The following is a 22,122-nucleotide window of genomic DNA, read 5'->3' on the forward strand; positions in this document are numbered from 1 at the left end:
GAAAGTCACTGATGACAGCATTTGAAAAATCAAAAGAATGGAAATGTGGGTTAGGATTCTGACAGCAGACAGGGAAATTTTGAAACAAATGGATAATATTCTGGAGGTGGAAAACTGCATCTTGTTAGGATGTGAAGTGAGAAGGGCATTTTAATGCTTAGCAAATCATAAAATGATAAAGCTGGAGTCAATGCATGCAGGTGCTGGAATGAACCAAAGACAGTTCATCAATGTTTGCAAGATTCCTTGCTTATTACTTTATATCTTTATTAAATTTCTTCTGTCACTTCCTCCTGTTTCCCATAAAAAAAAGGTTTTGGTTGGGCTTTGGGGTGACCTCTACTTGAGGATTGATGACCCTTGTAATACTTGAAATGTTTCTTACGGCCCAAAGAGGGAGTCAGGGATTTCTCAGTTGATGCAAGTTCCAAGGGGAGCAGTAAATATGTCCTCTTGATGTGGAAGTGGGAGAAGTAGTGAGTAGAATATTTGACAACTGGGAGAGGACGCAGACAAAAGATAAAATGAAATCACAGCAAAAATTGGTTCTGTGTCAAAATCCTCTTGTATTACCTCAAGGGCTACCTTCCATTTGAATCACTAAGCTATTGTTTGAGGTGGATGGAGGTGGATAATTGCACTTTAAGAAAACAGCAGGGCACTCTTCCACTGACCTGCCTAACATTCATTGCCTAATCCAATTTACCCCTCATTGCCATTGAACTGCTGATTTTGAATGTACATAAATGAACTGACACATTTATATCTACAATAAATAGCATGACTGCAGGTTGAATTCATTTTATAGGAATTGAGAAAGACATAAAAAATTAAACTTTATTGTGCGTGTTGATGGATTGTCTGTTCATTATAAAACTTGATTGAAGTTAGCTGGAAGAAAATATAGTCCTGTGTTTAATGGAGAAATGATCTGACATTGCCTGCTTTGAATACTTGCCAAAGCTGTGATGTCCTGAAGATGTGCAAGACAGCAAATATATTCAAACTCAGGCCCATTTTTACAAAATGTTCACATTGTGGTTGTGCATGTCATGCAATTTACCCTTTCATGCCTTCAATTTGTTTTCCAGCCTTAAAATTAGATGGAGTAAACGTTCGCGGGTATTTTGCTTGGGCCTTAAGAGATATTGATGAACCAAACTATGGCTTCTACACTTCTAATCGAGCAGCTAAGCTCTCTGTTGAACATTACAGAAGAATTGTAGATAATGGCGGATTTCCAACATCAAAAATCACCAGTACAAAATGTTATCAAGACTTAAATTCTTCTGCAAAATGCAATCCTTCATTCTTCAGAAAACAGTTGCTAATTTTTGCATTATGTATTTTAAGTGTTTTTACTGCAACTATGTTTTTAATTATTTATTATTCGACAAAAAGATGCAGAAAATATAAGTAAAGCATTCTATTTAAAGAGGTATTAACTTGTCTTGAGGAAGGCACTCATTTATAGTTTTCCAAGAGTGATATGTAAAGAAATGTTCTTTCTGGTCAATAATCTGACTTTAATTTTTCATCTAATTTTCATTTTCCTTCTAAAAAGTGTTCAACAATTCTGTCTTAAAGGCAGTGACTCAAATTTGTAGTCATTCAATAAGTAATGTGACTAAGTCTGGATAATAATTACATAATTGGCCATTGAGCAATATTATAGTCACGCCATTCTTGTCTTCACCCTACAGCCACAAACACAGGGGATCATTTTAATTTTGTGTTTTGAGTGGTAGCAAATTGGCAGCAAATTTTACTCTTTCCCACTTTCTACTGAAGTCAATAAAAATTGGGAAAGTCAGGGAAAGACATAATACATGGTCTGCTGATTGAAGTTGCCTGTTTTAGACAATTACCTCAAATGTCCCTGAACACTCTTCAGCATTACATAGATGTCAAGAATAAGGATGTCACCTCCTTCACACAAGGCTATCTGTAGCTTCCAAATGAACAACTTGCTTGTGATCAGCTAACTCAGGACACACCAGAGATCAAATATGGATATCTCTTAATCAGCAGCAGGTAATGAGTGTAACCATTGACCAACCATGCCTCCTGTTGATGTAAATTTGAGGAATATAATACATGTAGTATAAATCACTTTGAGCAGAACAGGAGTGTCAAAGAAGTGATAGAGTTAGAACTTTAATGCAATCTTTCATCTGTAAATTTAGGTCTATACCCAACTCATGATTCCACTTTTTGTTTTCCATTTATTTCAACATAGAAGATATAGTGTACCTGCAAATCTAAATTTCCAATATGTATGTGAAGCACCAAGATCTCAAGGGGAGTTGATGGCCTCGTGGTATTATTAGACGATTCAGGTAATGTTCTGGGGACTTGGACTCAAATCCCATCATGGTGGAATTTGAATTCAATAAAACTCTGGAATGTAGGGTCTAATGTTGACCATAAAATAATTGCTGGTCATCAGGAAAAATCAATCTAGTTCACTAGTATCTTTTGTGAGGAAGGAAATTTACCATTCTTATCTAGTCTGGCCTACGTGTGATTCCAGGCCCACAACATTGTGGTTGACTCTTAACTGCCCTCTGGATAATTACAGTTGGATATCAAATGCTGACCTAGCCAGAGGCACCCTCATCCTGTGAATGAATAAAAATAAAAGTCAAGAGCACTAAACACTATAAGTTATTTCTCAGCTTATTAATATCTTGAAATATATGAAGAAATGTGGGGAGGTCCACTGTGCCAAAGTGCTATGGAGCAGATCTCTCAGCTGCCTACCATTGATCCCAGCCCAAACTTACATAGGGCAGACTTCCAGCACCGGTAAAGGAGCAAGAACAACATTCTCCTCGGGTCTTTGGCCACAAGGGCTCTGGAGAGAGTACATAAAAATAATGTTACCATTGCTGGAAAGACCGAGAACCAGGGATCACAGATTAAAGGTAAATGGCAACCAAAAGGAAAAGCGACATGAAGAAAAACTATTTTACTAAGCATAAAGTTGGGATCTGAAATGCACTGATTCAGCATAAGATGGAGGTAGATTCAACAGTGGCTTTTACAAGGGAATTGAATAATTACCTGGCGAGAATAATATGTAGAATTGCAAGCAAAAGGCAAGGGAATGACAGGAACCAAATCGCTTATGCTGATGGACACAGGCAGGATGGATGACCTGGTGTGCTGGAACCATTCCATGAATCTTTAGTTCTCTCTTCATTGCATCAGTCACCAGAAATATGTAGGACTACTCATTCATAGCATGCATCAGTGCCTGACCACGCTACAGTGGGGAATGATAACAACTCTATTCTGTATTTTCTAATGTGATCATTAATTCCATACATTGGACAGGTTGCCAGGGGCAAGAAATAACTGATTGGAGAGGGATAAAATTGATGAATGTCAGCCAAGTCATACTTACAAGCAATCTAATGGCTGGGAAGGTTCTGCAGTTGTTCAATTATTTCTAGTCTGATTCTTGAGAGAATTGAGGTACAGCAAAGTATCAGACAAAGGATCAAGACATAAGGCATGTATCAGAAACTTAATGATAAATATATACTGTTATGTGAAAGGCATTTGCCATTCAGATGTTTGTGTAAATCCCCCAAGCCATCCTCGAAAGTGTTGTTTCTTTTAGCTGGACACAAAATATTTTTCACTTGCCCCCATTTCTATATCTTTGTATTAAAATGTTGATTAAAATAGAATACTTTAATTTAATAATTCCCAGCTTAACAAGAACAAGTCTACTCAGTTTGCTAATCATATCATTGTAAGAATCTACTGCAGATTAGGTAAAGCCTTTTATTCCAAGTAATGTAGACAGCTCTGCATTGCCCTGTCATGAAAAGAAGTGTGTACAGGTATTTAAAAATGAACTGATATATACTTAGTTGAGAGTGTGGAGTTGGAAATGCACCGCAGGTCAAGCAGCATGCGAGGAGCAGAAGAATCAACGTTTTGGCCATAAGCCCTTCATCAGGAATGATTTCCAGCACCACACTCTTGACTCTGATCTCCAGCATCTGCAGTCCTCACTTTCTCCTAGTTGATATATCTTTAACATCCTTTTTCAACTTACTGCTATAAAGGGTCTATTCTGATGCATGTACATTTGATAGAAACACATTGGCGACTCTTACAGGAGTCTGAGTATTAAGGCTATGGTGAGATGTGTAGCAGAATCAGGTGATAAGTTCATTGAAGCCTGTCTCTATGTGAAGATCATCTCTTTTCATCTTTTCTGCTTTTCACAAGTGGTAGTGGTGAGATGCTAATTGACACTCATTATTAATTGTTAAATGCCTTGTTAGCACCACAATTTGCATTATTAATCCTCAGACTCCCATCTTACCATATTTACCAAACAAGCTAATTTTCAGGAAACTTTGACAAGGAAAGCAGAGCGTATACCTGACCAATTCAGCTTGTTGCTTGCTCTGAATTATCTCTACATTACCTGCAACCAAGCAACAGCCCAGGGCACAGCATTCAGTCATTGGCTCCAGCTGCAGTCACTCCTCCTCCATGGATACTGGCATCTGACATGCCAGTTCAATACTGTATATACATCCTCACACTTCTACTATAGAAGCACAGAAATGCTGGGCGTACCAGCAATGCATACTGAAAGGCTGCAGAAAGTCACTTTGCACACAGGGATAGGTACCCGCCTCTGTCACTTAGTGCCTCCTTGCATGTTCACAGCATCTAGGCCTTGTCTTGCTGCTTAGCACAGTCACACAATCAGGCGTCTTGCCTTGCTGCATTTCATTCCTCACTTTAGGGGCCCAGATATTGGATATGGCAAGGTGCTATGGCAATCTCACACCTACTCCATGTGCCAGTAACTTACATGCCAAACATGCTGCACGTGCAGCAAGCAACCATTTATCCAAATCCTTCAAATCCTTGGTGAAATTCGTCAAGGGGTCCTAGCATAGTAAGTTGTGGACAGCCTCCAAGGGAATGGTTATGCTCAGGCTTCTGGTTTTGGTATTGTTGTTCAGGGAGTCCATGGCTCTGCTGACCAGGGTATGGGCCACTGTCAGTCCATTGACTCAGTAGAGACAAGTCTTGGGGTGGTTGGGGTTGTGTAGAGCTAATGAAGTTGGGAGATGTATTGGCACCAATCAGGGGTCTGCCTGCCTACTCATGTTGGTTGAGGGGTTGGGGCATGATCAAGCCATTACGTCTGTCCTGAAAACCTAATGGGTCAGCTGTGAGGTTAGGAGTCTGAAATTGCCACCACAGATATGGTACTGAGTCTTGGCACATTAGTCGTTGGGATTGGGGTCTACAGCCTCTTGGCAAGGGTTCAGCACATTTGTGAAGGGGGTGCAGGAGGATTTCAAAGGGAATGATACTGTAAAATGTGGCTGGGAAGGATGCGATGAGAGAGGGAGGGAGTGATCTGTGGTCAGTGGTACCCTGGCTTTGTGACAATTGTATATGGGAGAAACTTAAATTAGCACAACCTTATAGGTTAGAGTTAGAGTGGGAAGGTTAGGCAGGTGTACGGCCAGGTTTAGTGGAAAGTTTGTTAGGTGTGAATCCTGTGGGGTTAACAGGTTGGGCCAGTACAAAGGGGATGTTGATAATTGGAGGCTCATGGAAACTCTCAGGCTGGGACTGGGAACCACTGGCAGAGGAACACTTATTGTTTCCTGTCATTGTACTGGAAATTGAAAGTGCGCAATGGGAGGACAATTGCTTTCTGGAATAATTGGAGTGGGTGTAGTAAGTGTCTCAACTTGTGAGGGAGAGAGCTGCAGAACGTACTATTCATTATGGTGTTCAAAGTCACTGGCCCCTGAAAGGTATCGCATTTGGGCCTGTAGGCTACATACTGCCTGGTCATTCCACAGCATTGATCCCTTTAGAGGCAGCATCTCACTGGCATTGCTACTGCTAGTAGCTAAGCCCTGTGTACAAAGGGATCCAAATGTTAGAGATCATTAGGGAAGCAGATACATGAAAGGTACAGTCAACAACATTGTTGTACAAAGTTCAAATAACAAGTGCCACCGAAGAGCCTCAATGTTATCTCCTTTCCTTCCCTTTCACTATGTCTAAGTTTCACAGCTGGGTTGAAGAGATCCTGCTTTGATGCAGACACCACTGACCTGGAGATTTGACGGGACGATCCTGGGTAACTTGTTCTGGATGAGCCGGGCTTAACAAGGGTTTTCTTACCAAAAGCAAATTGATCCTCCGCAGCTTGAACTTACAAAGGTCAGGGGATAGGGGGTCATCAGGCAGGTGAACTTTGGACATCAATGTTGTTGACTGTACCTTTCATGTATCTGCTTGTGAGTCTTTCACTCCAGCAGATAAATGTATTTTCACAACATCCAGCAACAGTACCTGGCCATATTGTAGGCCTCATGGAAGGACATTTATGCTGAGCATCTACCACATAAGCTACAAGCTGCAGGAAGCAACTTGTATTTGTGGCATTGTGTGCTACTGGCACCATTGACCCTCCTATAGAATGCGTACAGTGTGGAAACAGGCCATTCGGCCCACCGAGTCCACTTTAACTCAAAAAGAGCATCCCACCTAGACTCACCCCTACCCTATCCCTGTAACTCTGCATTCCCCATGGCTAATCCACCTAACTTTAACATCCCTGGACACTATGGGCAATTTAGCATGGGCAATCCACCCCTAACTGGCACATCTTTGGACTTTGGGAGGAATCCAGAACACCTGGAGAAAACCCATGCAGACACAGGGAGAATGTGCAAACTCCACACAGTCACCCAAAATCAAACCCACATCACTGGTGCTGTGAGGCAGCAGTACTAAACACTGGGCCTCCCATAATGATCTCTAACATTTGGATCCCTTTGTACACAGGGCTTAGCTACTAGCAGTAGCATTGCCATTCAGGTGGAGAGAATGACCACCCCGACAGTGCCGAGTGGAAATTGCCTTGGATGAGAAATCTATATTGGGCATCCCAATTGTACATGCTCCCTCTGCTCTATTATGGGCTGCCATTCTCTGCAATGAGAAAACGGGGGAGCGGGTCAGGAATTGTGTAAGATTACAGTAGGTTGAATGGGTGGTAGTCCTGGTCCATGTGGGGATGGTGTGGATGCTTTGAAGGACGAAGGAGGCAGTATGGTGAGCATGCCAGGTTAGTGGTATGGGAGGTTGAGGGTGCTGAATGAGTGATGGAAGTTGTTTGAAGCGATCATGGAAGTGGTAGCATTACAGTGGTATAGCTGGTGCAATACCGGAGGCAGTGTGTGTGAGGTGACAGTCTGGCACTAATTCTGGCAGAACAGGAAGACCTTCTTATTGCACTTCTGACAGTCCCTCTATACCTTGGAGATGGCATCGACATGAGTGGCAGCTTCAGATTACGTTTGGCAGGATCCAGCATCTTAATGTCATCTGCCAATCCTCCAGGAGATGTACAGCCCTTCTCTGTACGATCCGATCCACCAGGACTTCCAAGTCCCTGACAGAGAATTGTAGTACCATCTTTCCCCATTTCTAATATTTTCTGACTCTGACTGAGCAGTGCAGCTTCAGAATACTAGCACCTGTTGAGGTATACCACAAAGTTTTAATGAAGGAATGCTAGTGTTTCACTGAATATCAGCTGACTGGCAAGTTGTTATGGGAACACCATGTGATAAGGTGGGGCAGACATCAGACATGAGATGCTGTAGGGATGTTGTAGACAATTGATGAGCTGAGTTTGGCAAGATACGGAGAAACCTACCAGTGTCAAACTTCCCAAAAAGTCAACACAACTCAGACTTAGCCAAAAAAAACAAGATTCAGTCCATGATCTAATAGGTTGATAACAGATCAAGAAAGTTCAGACACAGGCAGCTGAGAGAAAAGATAGGAAATCAATGATGAATAATGATTCTAACACAACAGTGTATGATTTAAATTGAAATAAAAAGTGCTGAAAATATATTTTTAGATGTGCATATTTTTGTTAAGTTTGCTTATTGTTCTTTGTAATGAATGTGCTCTGTAAATAAAAGTTTTCCTTTGTAAAATATGCATGTGACATAATTAAATTGACTGAAAAATGTTAATTAAAAAGTGTAACACCATTGCTGTCTGTTTTCTTAGTTTTGTTTCTTTGAACCAGTTATCAAATTGTTAACTAACTACCCAATTGTCCCAAGTAGTCAAATGTAGCTACAGATATCACTGGCTCATTCAGAACTCAAATGGTGCTTTTGTTTTCCACTTATGGGAAATTGTGGTGGTAAGCTGCGGTTTTGAAATGTTGCAGTCCATGTGTTGTTGGTAGACCCATAATACCATTAGGGTGTTCAAGAATTTTGACCCAGCTATACAGAAGAAATAGCAATATATTTCCAAATCAGAATGAGTCTGGCTTGGAGGTGAACTTGCAGGTGGTGATGCTCCCAGATGTCTGCTACCTTTATCCTATTAGGGTTTGGGATTTGGACGGTGCTTCCTAAGGAGCCTTGGTGAGTTTTGCAGTGTATCTTGTAGATGGCATACATTGCTATCTCTGTGCAAGTGGTGGAAGGACTAAATGTTTGAGGATGTGGTGCCAATCAAGCAGGATGCTTTGTCCTGGATGGTTTCAAGTTTGAGTGCTATAGGACTATTTAGACCAGTCAGATGTATGGTCAGGTGGATAGGCTTTGGGGAAATGGGTGATGAGGCACTTGCTGATGAATTCTTGGTCTCTGAACAAGCCATATAAAAATAGTGGCTACAAGTCACTATTTAGTGGCTACTATTCAATGGTAATCTCTAGGATGTGGGGTTTCATTGATGTGGTAATGCCATTAAATGAATATGGTGCTGACAAAAAAAAAAAACAACAGGCCAGACAGCATTCAAGAAGCAGGAGAATCGTTCCTGATGAAGGGCTTATGCCCAAAACATCTATTCTCTCACTCCTCGGACGCTGCCTGACCGGTTTGGTTTTTCCAGCACCACACTCTCTACTCTGATCTCCAGCATCTGCAGTCCTCACTTTTTCCTAATGCCACTAAATGTCAAGGGATGACAGTTAGAGTCTCTCATTTGAAATGGTCTTTATCCAGCATTTGTGTGGTACAAATATATAACTTGTTACTTATTGATTACCACTAAGGCTACCTGGTTTTTTTGAAGTGCAACACATCTGAAGCTTGACACAACCAACTCCCATCCTTACAATTGAAAGATTCAATCACAGCCTGGGAATGCAGAAAATGATAAATGAATAAATATAAACTAACATTAACCATTGGCTGGAGTCATGCTATACCTTTATGCTGAAATTGTGCCTTAAATGATTTATGTTTATAAAGTCATGTTACTGTATGATGTAACAATGGGGGAGTTAATGTGGTTGCGTATGTGTGGTGTGTGAAAGGACAGAGAATGTTCTTGTGCCGGATAAAGCATTTTAAGTATTGAAAATAGTCTTTAAAACTCAAAGCTCCTGCCAGCTCCCTATAATTAATAAGCTTCTTTTCAAAACGAACTTTTACATTCACTTCTGAAATAACTTATTACTGAAATAATGCTTACAGTGAAGCATTTCCCATTGTAACAATACAGAGAAAGATTACTGGACTGGGGGTTGGGGGGGAAGCACAGGTGGGGGCTCTTAGAAATACATTTAGAACCTACAAGGTGTTATTTTAAAATGATTTTGATAAGGGTGCAGTAAGAAAGAGATGATTTCAGGATTTTTTTCCATGGACTTAATTTTTTTCCCTTTTCTCCAAGAAATGATTCAATAAGTTTTGGTTCCATATGTTAATTCATCTCATAAATCCTGCACTGGCCAACTTTTAACAAATATACTGTTTCCACTTCAATGAGAAGTGAAGACAATGGAGTGCAGGTTTGGTGTGGGGGTTTTCAGGTATATGCTGCTCAAACTGGGAAAACAGATTCTAAGATATGTGTCAAATATTCAAATGGCAAGTTGGAACACTGTCCAAGTATGCTGAAAAATGTATGATTGCTCTTATACTTGTTGCTGTCTTGGCTGAATAGTGGCTCCCCTGCCTGAATCAGAAGTTTAAAGATCACATTACACTTCCAAATCTTGAGTGCATAGTCTAGCCTGATAGTTCAATACAACATTGATAAAGTAATGCAATGCCTGAGGTACTAAGTTTTGGTTCAGATTTTAAACCAAGGTCCATCTACCCTTGCAAAAGTTTGCAAAAGATACTGTAGCCCCTTTTGCGATGCCCAGAAGCAAGATATTATACAAATACAAGTCATAACTTTTTAAAACTGTTATAGTGTGGCTTCTCTCTTTAGTCTCCCCTGTTCTTGATCTTTCTTTTTTCAGGTGGTAGAGGACTGTGGTGTTGGACGAAAAGCAGCCATATTGACAGCTGACTGCAATTTGGGATGTTGCTGCCTGAAAGATTTGGCTGATGACCCGCTTCCTATCACTTCACATTTTGCATCACAATATCCATCTTTTACTTCCTTCTCTCGCTCCCCGTCCACCCTCTTGACATTTTAAAGTACCCACTCAACCCTAGCCCCTCAAACTCCACCACTTATTTGGAGTTCCTAGCTGAGGGTCATCCAGCTGATGCTAGATTCATGGTAAAAATGAAAACTGACTTGCTACATATTAATGTCACTGTACAAACTCTACATCTGAAGATATTCAAGTGTTATTTCAGTACATATGAAAACACCAAAATCTTCCATGTGACTAATACCAAGAGATCCTTACTTATATGATGTAATCTTTATTAGTGCATTTCATAATGAGGAAAAATAAACTTTTTATACAAGAAATAATGAAACTTTTAACCACAAATATTCTTAAATGTATCAGGTTCTCTCACTCTAAATATTAGATAAACATTATTTACAGTCAAAACAAATCCAACAAATGAGGTAAAAATGAGGTATAAATAGTTACATCCTTAAATAAAACTCCTGGTCATACTGAATCCCAATCAGAGGCATAATACTATGTTGAAAATATGGCCCAAGTGGAACCACTTGACTCATGCACATATAAAGTGACTACACTCAGTAAGAATACATGATTTTTGACTAAATATGTGGCACTAACATAGTATTTTTTTCACTATTGTTTACCAGTAATTGCACCATGTTGTATATGAAAATAATACTGTAAAAATGATAATGTGCTTTAAGACATGCCCGGTATAACTGGTGTACAATGAAGACTGCATTCTCTGCAGAAAAAAGTTTTAATAAGATTTCAGTAAAAATATCCTGTTTTTGCTAACCCAGAGTGAACAATAAATTACTGAAATGCATAATTACTTTTTAAATACATACTTTCATGGTTGCTGGAGGAAAGATCCAAAGACTTCATGAAATAATCTATCTATACATGCACATTATTCTCAGCTCTGTTGCTTTTCTTGACTATTTCCATCACAGATAAAGTCAAGCTAAAACAGTGTCAAAGCAGATCTGACCTCAAAAAGGTCATTGTGAAATTGGCCTTGCTGTGCAAACATCTGGCTCACAATAGCAAAAATCATCTTAAAATTCTATGGCAAGATTTGGGATCCAAGAGCTAGAAATACCAGCTAGACAGCCAGGCATCACAGCTAAATGTTAAACGCTTAAAATATAGATACAGAATATATATATTTATACTTCATATAGATTTTTATTATCTACATATATAAAATAAAAATGTTGATGCTTCTCAGAAGCACTTATTCCTTGGACTGTGCAAAGCACAGTATAATATTCTGTATGGATTTATGAACCTCAAGTTTTACACATGAGGCCCACTATAATTAACTAGACTTCAGGCTTAGTTTCCACTGAGTATACTTGGATAAATTAAAAATACAAATATTCAACAGTGACTTTTCAAACAGCTCTAGATGCATGGTTTTATACAAATCTATCCAGCAAATGGCACAGGAATTGCAGAAAGTTTTAATCAGGCCATGAAGAAAGGAACTGCAATACAATACTATAAAATCTAGCTATGGATGATGCTGATCAGCAGCACTGGTGTATTTGCAATCTAGAGGATAACTATGACAATCAGGACAGTAAAGTACCGTGAACAGCCTTGGCAAGTTTATCACTCAATACAAAAAAAAATTTACAAATGTCTTTGCTAGCAAGGAAGCCATTCACCATTACTGTGAGCTATTTATATATTTGCCTTGAGGAATCAACTTTCCCATAAAATGGCTTCCCTTCCAATATACAATCTTCCATTTTAGATTTTGGTTTCTGGACCTTCTGAATTTATAGGCTGAAATGAGTTTCTGATCCTTCCAGCATCTGCTGCACAGAGATATCCAAAGGCTTTATTGTACCATTCTGGAGTCCGACCCCTAAAGACATCAAGATGTTTAGATATTAGTTAATGAATTCTCTCAGACTGAGACAAATGTACATAAATATTGCAGCATGAAACAGTGTCAGTCTGCAGTTAAATTTTGGAGTTAACAGCATGCACTCAGCCACAATGATAGACCACAAATAACAAATATTTATTACATACTGGAAGAAAGACTTATGCTTTTTAAACCAGAAGAATATCCACACTGTTTTAATACACCATCGAAACAGACATAGCTATAAACTAGAAAATAAAAAGAGAAAATACTGGAGGTGTCCAGATTTCCAGGTACATAATAAAGAACAAGTTCACATTTTGGGTATATTTCATGCTAAGATTTGAATGAACAGTATGATCTGAATGCTGACCTACCTTCTACTATCAGATGCTGATTCATTAGCTGTGTGTTTCCAGCAGTTTCAGTTTTTACTTCATTTAGATAGTGATGTTACATTCAATAATAAATGGTTGGCAGTAGAAAGCAGTAACTTAATTGTGCCGTACAATGAGATCATTAAATCAGTACACGGAGGCTTGAGCATCAGCAGAATTATAAAATTAACTTACCACCTTGAAACACAATGCCCGACACCTTTCTTTGTACTGTTTTTTGGATTGCTTCTCTTGATATGTTCTGCAATCTTAGTTCAGGATGTCCATACAGAGGCTTTTGGTGCAGGAGCAGGCCAATCAACTGGACCATGGCTGATCTGGTTGTGGCATCAAATCCATTTTCCTATCTGCTGCCCAATCAACCTCATCCCATAAATCCTCAATCACCTTTTCTAGTGAAAACCTAAATCCTTTAATAAACTTACTCATGCAGAACTTAGTGGATACTGGCTAAGTTCCACAAGCTAATGATTTTCTGGGGAAAACAGAAAAGTAACTTTCATCTTAAAAGAGAAACATCCTGATCTCAGGCAATGACCATCACCAATAACAGAGACAGAGACAATCTAACCACTGCCCCAGATACTTAACAGTGTTACTACCAAATCTACCTCTATCAACATTGTGGGGGTTACCACTAACCAGAAACTCAACTGAACCTGCCATATAAATACTGTAGCAAAAGAGCAGATCAGAGGCCAGGCATACTGCAGCAAGGAACTTACCACCTGACTCCCTGAAGTCTATCCTCTATCGACAAGACATAAATTAAGAGTGTGATAAAATATGCCCCATTTTCCTGGATTAGTGCAGCTCCAACAATACTCCAGAAGTTTGACACCATCCAAGACAAAGCAGCCAGTTAGACTGGCACACATTCACAAACATTCACTCTCTCCACCACCGATGCTTAGCAGCAGTGTATACTATCCACAAGATGCAATGCAGAAATTCACAGCTCCTCATACAACCACTTCTACCTAGAAAGACAAGGGCAGCAGATACAAGGGAACATCACCCTCCGAAATGGCATTGTGGGTTAGTCCTTACAGCATGAGGACTGTGGCGGTTAAAGATGACAGCTCACCACTACTTTGTCAAGGGCAATTAAGGACAGATAATAAACTGCTGGCCAACCAGCAATGCCCACATCCCAGGAGTGAAATTAAAAAAACCCTCAAACAATGCTTCTATCTGGTCTCTCTCAAAGGGAAAGGCATCTACCTGCACAAACCAATTAAATCCTCACAGGGATTTTGTCCCTTATTTTTAATTACCTGAAAGCATGTATCCTATAGTTCCCCACTTCATTCTCCATGGTCATGCCTCAGTCAAAGTTACCTTGTCAACCAATTATCACCCCATTTCTATCATATAAATTGTTGACAATATTTGAAATTTGGCGTTCTTGAGTTTTTCCTGAACAGTGCAAGACAAGATCTCTCAGTGGCACGTGTCTCTCTTAAATAATATTCAAATATTTATTCCTGCACATCTGGATAATGGAGAGAGTTATTGAAGAATGAAGGTGAACACTAAGACTTTTCTCATTTTTTGTCACTGTGGAAGAATGTTAAAATTGAAAAAGAATGCTAAGAGTACAATAGCTCAGTTACCTCAGATCTGCTCTGCTTATGTGCGTCATTCGTGATTTTCCCGAGCCACATGGCTCAATCAGCCACTGACTGTCAATAACCATGGCTCGGACTCCACCCACCAAAGATGCATCATCGTGTTCTATAGAAGTGGCCACAAGTGCACACGTTCCCTTTGGTAAATCGGTCCTCCATGTTCTGAAAGAGTCAGAGATAAAAACTTTTTTTTTTAAAACTCAAATTTACAAGAGAAAAGTAATAAAAATGTTTCTTATATCACAATGCCCAATAAGATAGAGCCTTATTAACATAATTGAAGCTTCTGGTAGTCACAGATTTAGTTTAGTTTACCTCCCATTTAATTGATTAAATAAATGAACACCAAATTCAAGATGACTAAGCAATATGTTTGGTTTCCATGAATATTCAAAATTCTAATATTATTAATAATATTAATGTTTGTCAGGTATCTTGGGCAAAATCACCATAAACATAGAAAACAGGAGCAAGAGTAGGCCATTCAGCCCAAGTCTGCTCTACCATTCAATATGGCCACAACTGATCCTCTAACTGAGGACCATATTCCCTGCATCTTTATCACCCTTGACAAAGTCAGGCGTCTAATACATCTATAGTTTCACCAGTCTCTCAGTGAATAAGTTTCTCTCATCTCAGTCCTAAACAATCTATCCCATATTATAAAATTGAAAACCCTTTTCGTTAACCCTCCAGCTAAGGGAAACATCATCCCTGCTTCCAGGTTGTGAAACCATATTAGAACTTCATATTTTTATACATTTCAGTAAGATTCCTTTTGTCCTTAAACTCCAGTGACAAGCTTACCTGACCCAATCTCTCCTCATACAACAACTCTGCTATTCTAGGAACCCGATGAGTGAATCTTCACTGTACTCTTTCTATGGTGGGTTTACTTAGGAAAGCAGACCAATAGTCCAAGTGTGATCTCATCAAAGTTCTGAATAGAGCAGTAGGATACCTCTGCTCCTGATCTCAAACCCTCTTATAATGAATGGCAACATGCAGTTTCCCTTCCAATGTGATTTCTGCACCTGCATGTTTACTTTCAGTGTCACAAAGTGTGGCACTGGAAAAGCACAGCAGCCCAGGCAGCATCTGAGGAGTAGGAGAGAAGACTTTTCAGGCATAAGCCCAAAAGTTGACTCTCTTGCTCCTTGGATGCTGCCTGACCTGCTGTGCTTTTCCAGCTTCACACTTTTCGACTCTGACTCTCCAGCATCTGCAGTCCTCACTTTCTCTTGCTTGCTTTTGGTGAGTGGTGTAAAAGTACATTGTGTTGTGATACATATGACATACCCAGACCGAACGGTGATGTTGGCTAACAACAAGCCAGTTCTCTTTTAGACTGTGTAAGCTTTAATACTGCTGTTTGAGAGAATGAAGTTATGCAAATATAATTGTTACAGTTACACCCCTGGTGACACTAATTTGGATGATTTGCATTTAGGGAACCTGGGCCACATTTCTGCAAAGAATAGATTAAACCTTGCTTGAATGCAATGCTATTCTTTTAGCTAAATTTTTGTTCCTTTAGTTCAGTCAGAAAAGTAGATGCAAGTTAAACAAGACATAATTGCCTTTTATGTTTGCATTTTTTTAAACCTAAAGTTTTTAAAGTCAGAAAATATGGTCCATCCTTTAAGGTTGCATCAAAATACAGTGCTGGCATTTTCACTAGTTGGTGTCCTTAATGCTTGCAAGTATGTTTGTAAAGAGACCTCAGTGTGCTTCAGCAGCTGCTATATTCAAAGACCTCCCTGCTGAAGATGCAAGCCCATTATTTGGATTAACACTTCTTTCCTCATATCCCTTAACACCTTTAATGAACAGACATCTTTCAATTTCAAATTTAAACATACAAGTGACGTGTGATAGATTTAATTGTAAGAGGTCCAGATTTCAGCCATCTTGTGCAGAGGTATTTCCTAGTTTCACTCCTGAAAGTCTAAATTTTAGAGTCAGACCCAAGTACACTAGTTTATGCTCTCTTTTTGCCGACGCAATTTGTTCCTCTTTGATCTTCTAAGTTAGATGGAATTCTAGTTTGTGGAGCCTCAACTTAACGTGGAGCCCAGCTATTCTGCTGCTGCATTTATAGTGTACTCTCTCCAGGCCAATACAAGCTGTGGTGCCAATAGCTTTTCTCAGTACTTCAAATGTGGTCTAGGTAGACCTTTCTACAGTTATACCAAGGCTGCTACCGCTTTATAGCTAGAGGACTAGGGTATAAAGGCCAGTATTCTGGATTGTCAGGAAGAGCACAGCAGTTCAGGCAGCATCCAAGGAGCAGGGAAATCGACGTTTCGGGCAAAAGCCCTTCATCAGGAATAAAGGTTTCCAGCATCTGCAGTCATTGTTTTTACCTTATAAAGGCCAGTATTCCATTAACATCCTTAAGTTTCTGTTCTCATGGTTTAGTAATCCATGTACATGAACACGGTCATTGGGAGAATTGGGAATGAGGCAAATTTAAATACAATTATATTTCCCCTCTTATTTCCAAGAGTCATTCCATGATTTTCCCTTTTTAATCTAGTTCTTAAAGCGGAAGGGTTTCCGTAAAAGCTATGTTTTTTTATTCCTATTTGAGATAAACCCACAGTAAAATCTGGGAACCCAGATTGTAGCTTCAGGGTGCAGGGCCTGGAGTGTAGGGAGGTTAGGAACATGGCATCAATTTCCAAGGAGGGTGTCTGTAAACAGGAAAGTGGCTTGAAGTGTGTATACTTCAATGCAAGAAGTATACGAAATAAGGTAGGTGAACTTGCAGCGTGGGTTGGTACCTGGGACTTCGATGTTGTGGCTATTACGGAGACATGGCTAGAACAGGGACAGGATTGGCTGTTGCAGGTTCCAGGATTTAAATGTTTTAGTAGGGTCAGAGGTGGGGGTAAAAGAGGGGGAGGTGTGGCATTGCTTGTCAAAGATAGTATTACAGTGGTGGAAAGGACGATGGATGAGGACTTGTCATCTGAGGTAGTTTGGGCTGAGGTTAGGAATAGGAAAGGTGAGGTCACCCTGTTAGGAGTCTTTTACAGGCCTCCTAATAGTCCTAGAATCATTGAAGAAAGGATAGGGAAGGTGATTCAGGAGATGAGTGACAGTAATAGGGTGGTTGTTATGGGGGACTTTAACTTTCCTGATATTGATTGGGAAAGCTATAGCTCAAGTTCGTTAGATGGGTCAGTGTTTGTTCAATGTGTGCAGGAGAGTTTCCTGACACAATATGTAGACAGGCCAAGAGGTGAGGCCATACTGGATTTGGTTCTGGGTAACGAACCAGGCCAGGTGTTAGAATTAGAGGTAGGTGAGCACTTTGGGGATAGTGACCATAATTCGGTGACTTTTACTCTCGTGATGGAGAGGGATAAGTGTGTACTACAGGGCAAGAGTTATAGCTGGGATCAGGGAAATTATGATGCGGTGAGGCATGACTTAGGATGTGTGGCTTGGAAAAGTAGACTCCAAGGCAAGAGTGTAAATGATATGTGGAGCTTGTTCAAGGAGCAACTATTGAGTGTCCTTGATAATTATGTACCTGTCAGGCAGGGAGGAAAGGGTCGTGCGAGGGAGCCGTGGTTTAATAAGGAATTGGAATCCCTTGTTAAATGGAAGAGGGCGGCCTATCTCAAGATGAGACGTGAAGGTTCAATTGGGGCGATTGAGAGTTATAGGGTAGCCAGGAAGGACCTGAAGAGAGAGCTAAGAGCAGCAAGGAGGGGACATGAAAGGTCCTTAGTCGGTAGGATTAGGGAAAACCCTAAGGTTTTCTATAGGTATGTTAGGAATAAAAGAATGACTAGGGTAGGAATAGGTCCAGTCAAGGATAGTAGTGGGAAGTTGCGTGTGGAGGCGGAAGAGATTGGGGAGACACTGAATGAATACTTTTCTTCAGTATTTACTCAGGAACAGGGCATTGTCGTCGATGTGAATACTGAGTCACAAATAAGTAGAATGGATGGCTTTGAGGTATGTAGAGAAGAGGTGTTGGAAATCCTGGAAAAGTTGAAAATTGATAAGTCCCCTGGGCCTGATGGCATTTATCCTAGGATTCTCTGGGAAGCAAGGGAGGAGATTGCAGAGCCATTGGCCTTGATTTTTATGTCCTCTTTGTCTACTGGAGTAGTGCCAGAAGACTGGAGGATAGCAAATGTGGTTCCCTTGTTCAAAAAGGGGAGTAGGGATAACCCTAGTAACTATAGGCCGGTGAGTCTCACTTCTGTTGTGGGCAAAGTCTTAGAGAGAATTGTAAGGGATAGGATTTATGCACATCTGGATAGGAATAATGTGATCAAGGATAGTCAGCATGGTTTTGTGAAGGGCAGGTCGTGCCTCACAAACCTTATTGAATTCTTTGAAAAGGTGACGAAGGAGGTTGATGAGGGGAAAACGGTAGATGTGGTATATATGGATTTTAGTAAGGCGTTTGATAAGGTTCCCCATGGTAGGCTATTGCAGAAAATACGGAGATATGGCATTGAGGGTGAGTTGGAGGTTTGGATTAGGAATTGGCTGGATGGAAGAAGACAGAGGGTAGTAGTTGATGGCAAAGTTTCTTCATGGAGTGCCGTCACTAGCGGTGTTCCGCAAGGATCTGTTTTGGGACCATTGCTGTTTGTCATTTTTATAAATGACCTGGAAGAGGGGTTAGAAGGTTGGGTGAGCAAGTTTGCGGATGATACGAAAGTCGGAGGAGTTGTTGACAGTGAGGAAGGATGTGGCAGGTTACAGCAGGATATAGAGAAGCTGCAGAGCTGGGCAGAAAGGTGGCAAATGGAATTCAATGTAGCTAAGTGTGAGGTGATTCACTTTGGGAAGAATAACAAAAAGATGGGGTACTGGGCTAATGGTCGGATACTTGGTAGTGTGGATGAGCAGAGGGATCTTGGTGTCCATGTACACAGATCTCTGAAAGTTGCCACCCAGGTAAATAGTGCAGTGAGGAAGGCATATGGCGTACTGGCTTTTATTGGTAGAGGAATTGAGTTCCGGAGTCCTGAGGTCATGATGCAGTTGTATAAGACTCTGGTGCGGCCGCATCTGGAATATTGTGTGCAGTTTTGGTCGCCATACTATAGGAAGGATGTGGAGGCACTGGAACGGGTGCAGAGGAGGTTTACCAGGATGTTGCCTGGTATGGAAGGAAGATCGTATGAGGAAAGACTGAGACACTTGGGGCTGTTTTCATTAGAGAAAAGAAGGTTTAGGGGTGACTTGATTGAGGTGTACAAGATGATTAGGGGGTTAGATAGGGTTGACAGTGTGAACCTTTTCCCGCGTATGGAGTCGGGTATTACAAGGGGGCATAGCTTTAAATTAAGGGGGGGTAGATATAGGACTGAAGTTAGGGGTAGGTTCTTCACTCAGCGAGTCGTAAGTTCATGGAATGCCCTGCCAGTAGCAGTGGTGGACTCTCCCTCTTTATGGGCATTTAAGCGGGCATTGGATAGGTATATGGAGGATAGTGGGTTAGTATAGGTTAGGTGGGCTTGGATCGGCGCAACATCGAGGGCCAAAGGGCCTGTACTGCGCTGTATTCTTCTATGTTCTATGTTCTAAAATCTCAGGATGAAATTAAAGATACTGTTTATTAACAAAATATTCAAAATAAGAGTTTTGCTACTCTATGCGCACACACACATAAGCATTCTGAAATTAAGGAAGACTGATGAGATAGAGTCAGAGTCATAGAGATGTACAGCATGGAAACAGACCCTTCGGTCCAACCCGTCCATGCCGACCAGATATCCCAACCCAATCTAGTCCCGCCTGCCAGCACGCAGCCCATATCCCTCCAAACCCTTCCTATTCATATACCCATCCAGATGCCTTTTAAATGTTGCAATTGTACCAGCCTCCACCACTTCCTCTGGCAGCTCATTCCATACATGTACCACCCTCTGTGTGAAAACGTTGCCCCTAAGGTCTCTTTTATATATTTCTCCTCTCACCCTAAACCTAGGGCCTCCAGTTTTGGACACCCCTGCCCCAAAGAAAAGACTTTGTCTATTTACCCTATCCATGCCCCTCAATTTTGTAAACCTCTATAAGGTCACCCCTCGGCCTCCAACGCTCCAGGGAAAACAGCCCCAGCCTGTACAGCCTCTCCCTATAGATCAAATCCTCCAACCCTGGCAACATCCTTGTAAATCTTTTCTGAACCCTTTCAAGTTTCATAACATCTTTCCGATAGGAAGGAGACCAGAATTGCACACAATATTCCAACAGTGGTCTAACCAATGTCCTGTACAGCTGCAACATGACCACCCAACTCCTGTACTCAATACTCTGATCAATAAAGGAAAGCATACCAAACACCTTTTTCACTATCCTATCTACCTGCGACTCCACTTTCAAGGAGCTATGAACCTGCATTCCAAGGTCTCTTTGTTCAGCGACACTCCCTGGACCTTACCATTAAGTGTGTAAGTCCTACTAAGATTTGCTTTCCCAAAATGCAGCACCTCACATTTATCTGAATTAAACTCCATCTGCCACTTCTCAGCCTCTTGGCCCATCTGATTAAGATCCTGTTGTAATCTGAGGTAACGTTCTTTGCTGTCCACTACACCTCCAATTTTGGTGTCATCTGCAAACTTACTAACTATACCTCTTATGCTCGCATCCAAATCATTTATATAAATGACAAAACGTAGGAGGTCCCAGCATCAATCCTTGTGGCACTCCACTGGTCACAGGCCTCCAGTCCGAAAAACAACCCTCCACCACCACCCACTGTCTGCCACCTTTGAGCCACTTCTGTATCCAAATGGCTAGTTCTCCCTGTATTCCATGAGACCTAACCTTGCTAATCAGTCTCCTATGGGCAATCTTGTCAAACGTCTTACTGAAGTCCATATAGATCACATCTACCGCTCTGCCCTCATCAATCTCTTTGTTACTTCTTCAAAAAACTCAAACAAGTTTGAGAAACATAATTTCCCACACACAAAGCCATGTTGACTATCCCTAATCAACATGCCTTTCCAAATACATGTACATCCTGTTCCTCAGGATTCCCTCCAACAATTTGTCTACCACCAAGGTCAGGCTCGCCGGTCTCTGGTTCCCTGGCTTGTCCTTACCACCTTTCTTAAACAGTGGCACCACGTTAGCCAACCTCCAGTCTTCTGGCATCTCACCTGTGGCTATCGATGTTACAAATATCTCAGCAAGAGGCCCAGCAATCACTTCTCTAGATTCACACAGTTCTGGGATACACCTGATCAGGTCCTGGGGATTTATCCACTTTTAAGCGTTTCAAGACATCCAGCACTTCCTCCTCTGTAATATCGACATTTTTAAACGTGTCACCATCTATTCCCCTACATTCTATATCTTTCATATCCTTTTCCACAGTAAATACTGATGCATAATACTCATTTAGTATCTCCCCCATTTTCTGTGGCTCCACAGAAAGGCCACCTTGCTGATCTTTGAGGGGCCCTATTCTCTCCTTAGTTACCCTCTTGCCCTTAATGTATTTGTAAAAACCCTTTGGATTCTCCTTAGCTCTATTTGTCAAAGCTCTCTCATGTCCCCTTTTTGCCCTCCTGATTTCCCTCTTAAGTATACTCCTACTGCCATTATACTCTAAGGATTCACTCTATCTATCCTGTCTATACCTGACATATGTTTCCTTCTTTTTCTTAAACAAACCCTCAATTTCTTTAGTCATCCAACATTCCCTATACCTACCAGTCTTTCCTTTCACCTTAACAGGAATATACTGTCTCTGGACTCTCGTTATCTCATTTCTGAAGGCTTCCCATTTTCTAG

At 40.8% G+C, this 22,122-nt stretch overlaps 2 protein-coding genes across 6 annotated transcripts in view; one reads left to right on the forward strand and one right to left on the reverse strand.

Moving 5' to 3' along the window:
• The window catches only part of kl (klotho), an 88,543-nt gene extending 80,468 nt beyond the window's left edge, over positions 1–8,075 (forward strand). The window contains exon 5 of the mRNA XM_043692063.2: positions 1,092–8,075. Coding sequence (XP_043547998.2) covers positions 1,092–1,420 — 329 coding nt within the window. The 3' untranslated portion in view covers positions 1,421–8,075. The remainder of the gene's footprint in view (positions 1–1,091) is intronic.
• A 2,624-nt stretch (positions 8,076–10,699) lies between these two features.
• Positions 10,700–22,122, reverse strand: part of stard13b (StAR related lipid transfer domain containing 13b) — a 550,394-nt gene continuing 538,971 nt past the window's right edge. For all 5 annotated transcript variants that reach the window (XM_087988237.1, XM_087988241.1, XM_087988238.1 and 2 more), the window contains 2 exons: positions 14,326–14,502; positions 10,700–12,308 (listed from right to left, as the gene is read on the reverse strand). In XM_087988237.1, the coding sequence (XP_087844363.1) occupies positions 12,191–12,308; positions 14,326–14,502 (295 nt within the window). In that variant the 3' untranslated portion in view covers positions 10,700–12,190. The remainder of the gene's footprint in view (positions 12,309–14,325; positions 14,503–22,122) is intronic.

This window comes from Chiloscyllium plagiosum, unplaced genomic scaffold (genome assembly GCF_037043375.1).
Source record: "Chiloscyllium plagiosum isolate Xiang-an unplaced genomic scaffold, Cpla_swu_hap1 HiC_scaffold_6, whole genome shotgun sequence".
NCBI classification, from domain to species: Eukaryota; Metazoa; Chordata; class Chondrichthyes; order Orectolobiformes; family Hemiscylliidae; genus Chiloscyllium; species Chiloscyllium plagiosum.